Genomic DNA, 12865 nt, shown 5'->3' with positions numbered 1-12865 from the left:
GTGAACATACCACCTTACAGAGGGCCCCATCAGCACACTTCACTTGAAATGCACCTGGCTGCAGGTAACCATGTTAGTAAAGGATATCCTTTCTTCCAGGCTACCGTTTAATGTTAATTCAGAAAAATCTATAACCAGAGAGAGAGATCAGAATTGAATTCATCAACAATTCATTGAACTGTTTTTCTGCTAAGTTACTGCTGAATTTTACAACAATCAAGAGGTAGTCTGAATGATGTGTCTTCTACTTTAAAAGAACTTGTTAGACAAAAATCAGCAAAGACAATTCCTTTTAATAGTCAACCCTCTTGATGCATTGAAAATATGACTAAACAAACTAAAGTAGATTTTTAAAAATTATATATTCGGGGGGAATTCCCCAGCAGTCCAGGGGTTAGGACTCCACACTTCCACTGCTGGGGGCCCAGGTTGGATCCCTGGTCCAGGGAACTAAAATCCCACAGGCTGCACAGTGCAGCCCCCCCCCAACAAAAATTATATATTTTTAATTTGGTAAGCTACTGCTTTATTTTTTAATGCCTCCTCCACTACAGTTAAATATAACTGTCTTCTTCCAATTGTAATATATATTTCAGAAAACATTTTCTACTTAGGATTTATAGTCTTAGGGCTAGACACATCCATTTTTTTCTCCTGAAGATTGTTGTATTTCAAAATCAAATGATACAATTAACATTTAGATGAGATCATGTCCACTTCCTTGTGGGTCAACATTTTGGTTTCCATATTCCCACCATTACCAGCAATCATTTGCCGAGCACCCACTGGGTGAGCAGCACTCTACTGGACACTGTTTTTCTCCCCCATTAACTCCAAGTCATTATTCTCTTTTCCCAGGGCAGCTAAAAGTACACTTTTCTCTCTTCAGTCTTCCTGCTTTTGATGTCAACTGTTTTACTCAAGAGCATCATACCGTTAGGTATCTTGAAAAGCTAGTATTTGACCTAAGTGCTCAGTCCAATGAAATAGAAAGTCTAATTTTGTAAATGCCTATGATCTTTGGCCAAAAATAAGTGATTATTGGACTTTAATATCTACAACTGAGGCTTTGTTTGAATAATCTATGACTTTTACAAATGAAGTCCTCCTTTAACAGTGGGTCTTGGTTTGGGCCAAAGGTCACTGAATAATTTCTAGACAAACACATCAAGAATACATAATGGGTAGAAGAGGTTATGAAGTTCAAGTCAAAATGGAGTGTGAGTGTGTTTCCAAGCACGTAAATATATGATTTCATAAAAAATTCCTTATTTTCATAAAAAGAGTCACTGGACCAATACATTAGCAAATAGTTTTAACTCTAACATTCAAAATAACTTTCATTCTTTTTTGAAGCAACCTGCATTAAAAAGACTCTAAAAAAACAAAAAAGTCTCTAGAAGATAGTTCCGTATACTTCACTTATTCAGCATCATTGGAAAAGGTGTTTAATCTTGTATTAATCTCCTAACAGGTTTAATCTTAATGTAATAAAATTTATTTTAAAATGGCATTTTTGAAAAATGTATCACATTTATTCATATCTTTTAAACTTTTAAAATCATAACACACATGTCTTTAAGAAAAAAAACCTGAAACAACAAATATAGATAAAATAAAATGTTTAAACTGGTGGTCTTCAACCTTCGTTGCACAATGAAATCACTTGGAGAACTTTAAAAATTCTGATGTCCAGGCTCTACCTCCAGCGATTCTGATTCACTTGGTCTGGGTATTAGGACTTTAAAGGCTCCCCAGATGCTTCTAATGATCAAAGCTGAGACCCACCCCTGCCCTCATCATTCCACACCTCAGGGTTGAGCTTTAGTTGTCTCCTTTCAGAGGTTTTTCTATGCCCAGGCCCATGGTTTTGCTACTGTAAACAATACTGCAATTAGTGATCTGGTCCACAGGCCTTTTTGCACATGTCTGGTTATATATGTGGAATAGATTCCTATTAATGGAATTGGTGGTCCAAAGAATGTATTCTTTAAAATTCTGGTGAATATCACCCTCCACAAAAGCCATACAACTTTACACTCCATCCAGCAGTGCGTGAGTTTCCCCCAAATCCCGGCCAGCACTGTGACACCAAACATGTTGATCTCTGCTAATCTGACAGGTGAAAGATGGTATCTACAGAATATAAATTTGCATTCCTCTTATTATAGGTGGGGTTGATCACCTTTTGCTTTTAAGATGACATTTAAATTTCCTTTTTGGTAAACGGTTCATATTACTTGCCCATTTTTTTCTACTGAGTTATTAATACTTTTCTTACAGATCTGGAAGTTCTTTATATACTAGAGAATGTAGCCCCTTTTCTGAACATGAGCTGCAAATTTCTTTTCCTAGTTTATTATTTGTTTGTTGCTTCACCTCTGGTATTTTTTGCCACGCAGAAAATTTTTTATTTTTATACAGTTCATTTTCAATCTTTTATAGGCTCCAGCTTTTATATCACACTTAGAAAAGATAGCACGATCTTAACTGATGGTTCTCAGGAACATTTGATTTCTTTAGGACTTTTACAGTTCAGCCATATGAATAGAGAAGTTCCCATTATGCCTGAATCAAAATATACTCGGGGGGGAGAATAAACAATTTCTGGAAATAATTTTGCAAAATATCAATCACTACAATAGGACTATCTGTATTCCCAGCTTTCAAATACCCTTGAATTCTGTCTTAAAACTATCAGATTTTATTTTGGATAATCCTTGCGATATTTGAATCAGCCATTTAAGACTTATACAAATAAGAGATGACAGCCCCACACAATCCATGTGCATAAAGATAACAGTCTTATAGGTACTTACGGAAGGAGGTATAATTAACTGGTGGGTCAGCTAATTATACCAGGGGCAAAAAGACATTCTTTGACACACATAATCTTTGATACAATACTAGAAATCTCAACCCTTATTCCTACCACAGAGAAGGTACTAGAGCAGAAATATCATCACTGTTTTAAATGGTGCAGAAAAGTGTGAAGTATGAGCTGGCATTTCCATTTTATAACCTATTTTCACACCTACGTCCCTATTGCTTGGTGTCTTTTAATAAAATTTCCTCTAGCTAGGATAATGAGAAAAAGCACTCTTTCATGTTTTTTTTTTCCCCCAGAATAAATAGGTTTATACCTAGAGTTCAGGAAAATTATTTAAAACTAGGCGCAAGAGCTCTAATAATAATCTCTACTAGTAAACTTAGTTTATTTTCTTTTGGAATAATTTACGTGAATAGACTACAAACCATCTCTACCAGGTCTGTGAAAATTCAGATGATCTACAGGTGGGCTGTCACTCAGTTGCCAAACTGTCTTCACCTTCTTTTGACCACTGTTTATTTCCACTCTCCATTTCTGTGGCTTCTCACTAAGGAAAGAAAAAAAAGCAAAGAGAAAAAACCAATCCAATTCCTTCTTTCTATAGTCACATAGTGAAGTCCTTCTGTGGTAAGCACTGAGGAAGAAGAGGTGGAGAGGTCACATTCCTACCCTCAAGAAGCACAGTCAAAAGAGGGAGAGAAACAAGAATGTAAATGATAACAAATTGGTGCAGCCACTATGGAAAACAATATGGAGGTTCCTTAAAAAATACTAAAAATAGAACTACCATATGATCCAGCAATCCCACTCCTGGGCATATTTACAGAAAAGACGAAAACTCTAATTCAAAAAGATACATGCACCCCAATGTTCACAGCAGCACTATTTACAATAGCCAAGACATGGAAGCAACCTAAATGTCCATTGACAGGTAATGGATAAAGATGTGGTGTGCCTATATATATATGCATACATATACATACATATACATATATATGTGTATATATACACATACATACATACACACACACACACACACACACACACACACACACACAATGGAATACTACTCAGCCATAACAGTATGGGCACAGTATGTATCACTGATGATAGATGATACTGACATATCTCTCAGATACCCTGGGCCAGGGTTCTGGATTCCTTGACCTAGAGAATAGGATTCAGCGAGGCAGAACTTTGAGCCCATGTGACTACAGAATTTGCTGATGACATAATTTTACACAATAAGAGTAGGAAATTTTATCTCTCTTTTCAGTAGTTTAACATTGTTTCATACTGTGTACATAAGTGTTCACTCACCCAGTTAAAAACACTGGGTAAACCAAATTTTTATATAGACTACCCTTGCCATATGTTGCTTTTCTCCCCCTTAAAATATACAGTTTAAATCCTTAAAAATTCATGCATAGTACTTTGACATACCTGGGGTCTGTCTGTCTGTTCTTCTCTCATCCACAAGGGCTAAACAAACCTACCAGAGCTTGAATGTGACTTATTTTAGGGATCAACCCAGGGAAGGGAAAGCCCTTGGGATTTTTTTCTTTTTAAACTATTCACCAGTTAGGTAAATTAGTTCACTAAGGTAAAAAGCATTCAGAGATACAAAGATAGGAAGCTAAAGTAAATATAACACTGTGCCACTTGGGGCTCTGAAATTGGATTGGATGAACTGAGTAAAGAAAACAACAGATGACCTAGGCTTGAGATCCCTCATTTCTCATGCACAGTTCCTGGTCCCCCTCGTGACTCCTTTCCTAAACTAACCAAGTGCTGATGTCATTGGGTCATTTACTTACAAGTTCACAGCTTTTAGGAAAAAACAGGGAGTTGGGAAACACCTACTTTTTGAATTAGATATAAATCTTGAAAGTTTTGAACTATTGGCAGCTCTTAAATCAGATGGAACCACAAACCATAAGTATTCTCTCCTGTTGAGCAAGACCAGTAAGTTAGAATAGAATAATTTAACAATTCCATAGTTTTCTCCCTTTCTTCTCCTCTTCATGAAATCAAGAGTGATGAGAAACGGCTCTTTCAAATACCTCTAAAGGTATTGTATTGTACCTCTTTCCCCTCCAAGCAGCCCTCTTTATGCATTTTTGCTCAGGCAAACAAGGACATAGAGTATTGGCAGAAACATGGAGTCCTTCTGTACAGGCCATCTGTACATAAATGTGTAATTAATTTATTTAATTTTCCCATTTGTGTCACATTAAAGCTTTGTACAGTGTTTTAAGTTCTGTTTTAAAATTATTATATTTTATTTTTATAATCTAGTAATAAAATATTCATTCCGTGTGCAAAAAAAAAGAATGAAATAATGCCATTTGCAGCAACATGGATGGACCTAGAGATTATCATACTGAGTGAATTAAGTCAGACAGAGAAAGGCAAATATTATATGATATCACTTAAATGTGGAATATAAAAAATAATACAAATGAATTTATTTACGAAACAGAGTCACAGACATAGAAAACAAACTTATATGGTTACCAAAGGAGAAAGGGGTGTGGAGGGATAAATTAGGTGTATGGGATTAACAGATACACACCATTATATATAAAACAGATAAACAACAAGGATTTACTATATAGCACAGGGAACTATATTCAATATCTTGTTAATAACCTATAATGAAAAAGAACCTGAAAAAAAAAATAGTATGTATAACTGAATCACTTTGTTGTATACCTGAAACTAATACAATATGGTAAATCAACTTTATTTCAATAAAAATTAAATAAACAATAACAACTCAATTTTGAAAAATGTTGTAATAGAGAAATATCAGACATGGGAGGGGACAATACACGAGGGGTAATTTAACTCAGATTGGGATTGTAGAGTTGGAAAAGAATCCTCAGATATTGTGGTCTTTGAGCTGAGCTTATAATGAAATTAGAAGGAGGAGTTAGTTAAGCGGACAAAATCCAGGATGAAAGAAGGACACAGGCGTAGGCACTGTCAGGTAAGCGTGTGTGGTGTCTGAGGAAATCATAGGGTCTCTGACTCAAAAGGAGAGTGGGAAGGCGTGGTGGCATGTGAACCAGAAAGGCACAGCGGCCGGGAACAGAAGGTCTCACAGACCACACTGAGGTGATGGAACACTGTCCTAAAGGTAAGGGAGCCATTTAAACAGAAGGAAGTCATGATGGGATCAGATTTTAGAAAGATCACTTTGGCGGTCACAGAGAAGGAAGTTAATGGAGGCAGATAGAGCAGCTAGGAAAAACGATTTTACTGCACTCAGCCCAGGTATGAGATGAGCAGATATGAAATAGATGGCGAAGATGTAGAGAAAGGAACAGATTCAAGAGCTTCCAAGGAGGTCAGGACTTGGAAACCATTTCAAGGAGGAAGGAAGTGACAGCAATAAGTGGAAGATAAGTCCTAGGTTTCTGTTTTGGGCATTAGGTGGAGATTAATGATGGCCACTTGAGAGGTCATATGGGAAGAGGAAACGTGTTAGGAAGGGGAGTGAAGAGTTGGGATTTAGAGTCTGAACTACCTACAGGACGTTAAAGTTGAGAATTCATGTCTAACAGACACCTAGAAACATGGGTGTGAAGCTCAGGAGAAGCTGCAGATATGGGTTATGAATTATCATTAGCCCAGAGGAATTGAAGATTGGGGTGTGAATGAAATCACCCAGGGAAGACAGGAAGTAAGAAAAGAGGGCAGAGGGTAGAGTTCTGGTGGAAACTCACATATGAATGAGGCAGAGGGAGAAGAATTTGAAAAGAGGTCCATTCTCAGTCTTGGAGGTGGGCCAGAGAGGTAGAGTTAAAATTAAGACAGAATGTTATGCCATGAAAACAAAGGAAGGGGATGGGTCCAAGAAAGCAATAGTATTAAATGCCACAGAGCCTTACAAGTGCTTACGGAAGGAGAAAGAATTAGTGGGCTAGCTACTTACACAAGGAGCCAAAACACTCTTCTCCTGGAAAGTGTCCTCTGGATTTGCCAATTAGAAGGCCACTGGCAACTTCTGCTAAACAATTTCAGGGGAGTGATGAGGTTTGGCTAAGAGGGAACTATATAGAGGGAGGGTATAAATGGAGTGGCTTCAGTGTGAGAGAAATTTCAAGTCTATTATATGCTGAGAGAAGAGTCAGTGGAGACCATGATTTGAGGCAACCTCGGTGTCCCGCATGGATGGCCGATCTATCGTCTTAGCCTCTGCTCCATACCTCCGCAATCCCCAATCCCAGATCCTTCTCTCACTCCCACAGCCATACCTCTGACTTTGCTGTCATTACCCCGATCATGTTCTTCCCAACCTGTCACTTCCCTTCTGGCTAAAGTTTCTGCCCTGTTCTGTGAAGAAATTACAAATTGAGAGAAAAATGAAAGTAGAGGACCAACAGTCTAAAGAGAACAGACCACAGGTCTGGGAGAAGGAAGAGGGAGGACTCTATCAGACTATGTTCAGGGGATGGGAATCAGATGATTATGGTTTCAGAGGTGAAGCAACATGAGGTCCCCATGGAGCAGACACTGAAATTGCCTAGAATCATGGCTGGACTTGAAGTATAATTTAATTATTAAATTGCTTACTTTTGATATAAGTCTTTTATAGCAGTTGGTCTGACTGGCAGCTGAAAAATGTGTTGCTCATCGAGAGGATTTTGTTCATAAAATTTTATGCAGGATCTAAGAAAAAAAAAGAAAATAGAATTGCTTTTGGAAAAAAATGCCACTTGGAGATAAAGGCTTTCTGTTAGTCTAAAGCTCATAAAGGAAACATTAAACCCCCATCCCAACAACACTTAGGTTATTAATTTTTTTTTGAAAGAAAATTTCACTTTAAAAAAATTAATAGTGGACATATTTCTCATAAATATAAAATATATTTATGTTGAGCTCAAGTAGAGGTGTAACTGGGAAGAAAGAGATATCAGAAAAACAAAAAGGCAAAAGAGAGACAAAGATATAGTCTCCATTGTTTTCCAAGTATGGAGAATTAAACAGTTAACTCACATATACTACTGATCTTTAATGGAAAAAAACCAAAAACCAAAAAAATCCAGTAACAATTTCAAACTTTTCCCTTTACAAGTAAGTCAAATTCTAATTTTGGAAAAGGAAATGGTACATTTCCTTCCACAGGGAAAAATAAACCCAGTTCTTCCACTGGATGGTTCACTTATTTCCAGTTTGAAGCCTCAAAAAATACATGTAAGACACCAGCGATCCATGTGTAAGGATTATTCCAAACTGTTTTTAGTCAAACTGATTGACAAACTCTCTAAAATTTCAGCAACACTATTGACAGAGGTCTGATAATAAAATTGGATTCCATTCAGTTACCATATAGATGGTTGGCAATGATTAGCTTGACCCAAATTTATAAGGATATAAAGAAAAGAGAAGGAACTAATATTTATTAAGCACCTCAAGGGTCAAGTACTTTATATACATTACACCATTTTTACAGATGAAAAACAAGATGTAGTGAAAGGAAACTTCCTTAGAAAGGAAGTACTAGGGCTTCCCTGGTGGCGCAGTGGTTGAGAGTCCGCCTGCCGATGCAGGGGATACGGGTTCGTGCCCCGGTCCGGGAGGATCCCACATGCCGCGGAGCGGCTGGGCCCGTGAGCCATGGCCGCTGAGCCTGTGCGTCCGGAGCCTGTGTTCCGCAACGGGAGAGGCCACAACAGTGAGAGGCCCGTGTACCGCAAAAAAAAAAAAAAAAAAGGAAGTACTAGATCCAAGTGTCCAACCTGATTCCTCCTGAATCCAAAGCCTTTCCTTCTCATGGCAGTGACTTAGATAGAACCTTTCTGTTACTGTGAAGACAGGGTACACAGATTCTATCCTAACTGATAGTAAAAAAAGGCAGTTACTTTGGCTGCAACTATTTCAGAAGAGAGTACATTTTTATGTAAGTAAACAACAGAAACACTTACTGTGTTAAAGAAAAGAGGAGTTCATGTTGAGGTTTAATGAAAAGCATGCAACTGACTACTATTTCGAGAATATGGTGGAGTTTTTGAACACGATGAACCTGCTCTTGTGTATCTACTGATGCAGAAATGAAATATTCCTGGAATGAAAAAAAGGACAAGGAAAATAGGGAGTCAAAGAACAAGAGGAATCTCTGGAAAGAATTAACTGTGTCTACTAAACCTCAGTGTGGATGCCTGATTAATAGGGAGGGAAAAAAGAAGACAGGAGGCAGCTAGATAGCCTTCCTCCTTTCAATACTATTCCTCAAACTAAACTCCAAGTCTCCACTGAGAATGTTCTAAGCAAACCATTATACATATTCTCTGGTAAAGGCAAATCACAGAACTGCTTCACCAAGGAGGTCCAAGTAGGTAGCTAGTACCCCCCATCAAACCCTCCAGATGGAAAGAATGGCAAATCCACAAGATAATTCTTAACTTCAACAAACTTGCTAGGTTGATGGGAGTACTCATGTCTAAAAATAGATAGTAAACCTGAAGTAGCAAGAAATTAAGCAAGTGTAGTGATAAGCTTCCACTAACATATATTACTAGTAACCTGGTATGAGGTTTTGGAAAAGAAAGTTGGCAATGTTACGTCAAGCCATCATAATATGCTCAGATCTATTTCTGAGACCCAATCCTAAGGAAATAATCCATGGTAAATACAGTGGGTGGAATTCTACAATGACCCCCAAGATTCTCACCCCCTGGAATACATGTCTTGTATAATCCATTCTCCCTGAGCGAGGCCAGAATCTATAAATATGGTGGGTTGTTACTCCCATGATTAGGTTACTGATTGACTTTGTTTGTTTGTTTATCTATCTATCTATTTATTTATTTTTGCGGTATGCGGGCCTCTCACTGTTGTGGCCTCTCCCATTGTGGAGCACAGGCTCCGGATGCGCAAGCTCAGCGGCCATGGCTCACGGGCCCAGCCGCTCCGCGGCATGTGGGATCTTCCCGGACCGGGGCACGAACCTGTGTCCCCTGCATCGGCAGGCAGACTCTCAACCACTGCGCCACCAGGGAAGCTCTTGACTTTGAATTAATCAAAAGGGAGAGCATCGCCTGGTCATTACTATGACCTAGTCAGTGAGCTCTTGAAGCATTAGAGATGCTCTCCTGCTGGCTTTGAAGAAACAAACTGCCACGTTGTGGAGAAGGCCACGTGGTAAGAACCCACAAGTGACCTCTAGGACCTGAGGCCAGTACTGGGCCAACAGCTAGCAAGAAAATGGGGACCTTCATCAAAGGGCCACAAGTAAATGAATTCTGCCAACAATAAGCGAGGGAACTTGAAAGTGGATCTTTCCCTCATCAAGCCTCCAGATGATACCTTGATTTCAGCCTTGTGAAACCCTGAGCAGAGGACGCAGGTAAAATGTGCCCAACTTCCAACTCCTGGAAACTGTGAGATAATCCATTTGTGTTCATTTAAGCTTCTAAATTTTGTTAGGTGGCGACTGAAAACTAATACAGTAAGTGAAAAGTTATGGTCATCTTTTATTTTTTTTTTGCAGTACGTGGGCCTCTCACTGCTGCGGCCTCTCCTGTTGCGGAGCATAGGCTCCGGACGCGCAGGCTCAGCGGCCATGGCTCACAGGTCCAGCCACTCCGCGGCATGTGGGATCTTCCCAGACCGGGGCACGAACCCGCGTCCCCTGCATCAGCAGGCGGACCCTCAACCACTGCGCCACCAGGGAAGCCCTATGGTCATCTTTTAATTGAGTGGAGGTAATGGCAAGGGAGTAGGAGAGATCCATGGGTAATCCTAAATTACAATTTAAAGGAAGCTACGCAAAATGTGAAAAACTAATTTAATGCAAAATCATTTATAATTAAATCCAAAATATAGGGACATATTAATTGTCTTACACAGGTTATTCCAAAATGTGAAAATAACACAAGTAGGAAAATAGGCATGGTCCCAGGCAGAGAAGTACACCAAAGCAGCCCCACTCACCACAGGCTACAGATTACAACGTTCTCCACACCTGCCACCCATATTCCCTGTGGTCCCCTGACAGCTCTGGAAGTGGCCCACCCAGGTCTTTTTCACAAAGGAACAGATCCAGATTGCCTTTCCCCTTTCTCTCTGCCCGTGCTACAACCCCGCCTGGTCTACCTCGGTCTGTCCCCAAGACCCTGCACAGAGAAGAGGTGACAGAGCCTGATGTTACTGATTACTTGGAGGCAGTACAGCCTAGTGAGGGCTTCTCAACGTGTGGCCTGCTGTGACAGGCAGAAAACCACCCTCAAAAGATGTTCATGTCCTAATCCCAGAACCTGTGAATATGTTACATTTATGGCAAAAGGAATTAAGGTTGCAGATGTATACGGTCATTTGACCTTAAAATTGGGAAAGTATCCTAGATTATGCAGGTGAGCCCAATCGAATCATATGAACCCTTAAAACTGGATGAGGGAGGCAAAGACACAGCACGAGAAGGACTTGACCCACTATAGCTGCCTTTGGAGATGGAAGAAGGGGGCCAGGAGCCAAGGTATGGGTTGGACCTTGGAAGCTGGGAACAGTCCTCAGTTTATAGCCAGCAAGAAAAAGGTGCCTCTGTCCTATAATTATGAGGAATTGAATTCTGCTAATAACTCAAATGAGCAGGAAATGGATCCTCCCCTACAGGCAGGCTCCAGACAGGAACACAGCCTGCCAACACCCTAATTTTAGCCTAGTGAGACCCAGACTAGACTTCCGAACTAGAGAACTACAGAGTAATACATTTGTGTGTGTTGCTTTAAGACGCTAAGTGTGTGGTAATTTGTTACGGCAGCAATAGAAAACTAATATATCTGCAAACCACCTGCATCAGAATCATCTGGAGATGGAGATGGTTTGTTTAAAATGACATATTCCAGGGAGTTCCCTGGTGGCCTAGTGGTTAGGATTCTGGGCTTTCACTGCCGCGGCCCGGGTTCAATCCCTGGACAGGGAACTGAGATCCCACAAGCTGTGCAGTGCGGCCAAAAAAAAAAAGACATATTCCAGAGCCCCTAGACCTACTGAGTCACTGGGGCCCAGGAATTAGCATTTTAACAAGCCTTCTAGGAGATTCTCAAAGTTTAAGAACTATTGTGTCAAAAGTCTGGAGTCGGGGGCTTCCCTGGTGGCACAGTGGTTAAGAATCCGCCTGCCAATGCAGGGGACACGGGTTCGAGCCCTGGTCCAGGAAGATCCTACATGCTGGGGAGCAACTAAGCCCGTGAGCCACAACTACTGAAGCCCACGCGCCTAGAGCCCGTGCTCCACAAGAGAAGCCGCCGCAATGAGAAGCCCGCGCACTGCAACGAACTGTAGCTCCTGCTCGCCACAACTAGAGAAAGCCCGCATGCAGCAACAAAGACCCAATGCAGCCAAAAAAAAAAAAAAAAAGTCAAACCATATTTTAAAAAACAGGCATATTAAATGACTTGAGGGGAATTCATAAAAATGAGGGTACTCATATTTGAATGCTGAGATTAAGGGTGTATTTGCATTATATTCTAATTTTCAAAATGTTATTACTTTTCTAAGTATAAAAAAATGTATTAAAAGTTTCCATTAAAAATATACACCCTTAAAAAATGTTTAAACTCTGAATAGCAAAAATTAACCTCAAAAGAATCCAGCTGAGTCTTACTTTGCATAATAGATAAAGCTAGAGTTTTCCTATCTTGGCATTTTTATAAGAGACCAGATGTCATTTGAAGATCCATTTTCTAAAAGAATCTTACAACAAATGTCAAGGGTCCTTATGGATGCTCTTTAATCTCCTTAACTTTCTAAATCAAGACACTAGGAAAATAAAAAAGTTCATAATCATGACCCTGAAACCCAGAAGCATTTTTTTTAAATTTAATTTATTTTTCATACAGCAGGTTCTTATTAGTCACCCATTTTATACAAAGTATAAAATTATAATTTTATTATAATTTTATTAACTAATTTAAATAAATTAGTCACCCATTTTATACTTGCATCTTTGAATCATTTGTATATATTTATACAAAATATACAAATGATTCAAAGATGCAAGTTCTTGGCCTATGAAGAAAAAACACA

At 39.4% G+C, this 12865-nt stretch overlaps 1 protein-coding gene across 3 annotated transcripts in view; it reads right to left on the bottom strand.

The window, feature by feature from the left end:
• The window catches only part of ZWILCH (zwilch kinetochore protein), a 39156-nt gene that overhangs the window by 1208 nt on the left and 25083 nt on the right, over positions 1 to 12865 (bottom strand). For 2 of the 3 annotated variants that reach the window (XM_027123388.1, XM_027123390.1), the window contains 4 exons: positions 8764 to 8900; positions 7412 to 7507; positions 3256 to 3377; positions 11 to 128 (listed from right to left, as the gene is read on the bottom strand). In XM_027123388.1, the coding sequence (XP_026979189.1) occupies positions 40 to 128; positions 3256 to 3377; positions 7412 to 7507; positions 8764 to 8900 (444 nt within the window). In that variant the 3' untranslated portion in view covers positions 11 to 39. The remainder of the gene's footprint in view (positions 1 to 10; positions 129 to 3255; positions 3378 to 7411; positions 7508 to 8763; positions 8901 to 12865) is intronic. The other variant, XM_027123389.1, reaches the window with a different exon arrangement.

The sequence above is a fragment of the Aethalodelphis obliquidens genome, unplaced genomic scaffold, assembly GCF_003676395.1.
Source record: "Aethalodelphis obliquidens isolate GAN/ISIS:26980383/991018 unplaced genomic scaffold, ASM367639v1 scaffold26, whole genome shotgun sequence".
Classification (NCBI taxonomy): domain Eukaryota; kingdom Metazoa; phylum Chordata; class Mammalia; order Artiodactyla; family Delphinidae; genus Aethalodelphis; species Aethalodelphis obliquidens.
The sequence above is the reverse complement of the archived record's forward strand: the minus strand, read 5'-3'. Positions and strand labels throughout refer to the sequence as shown.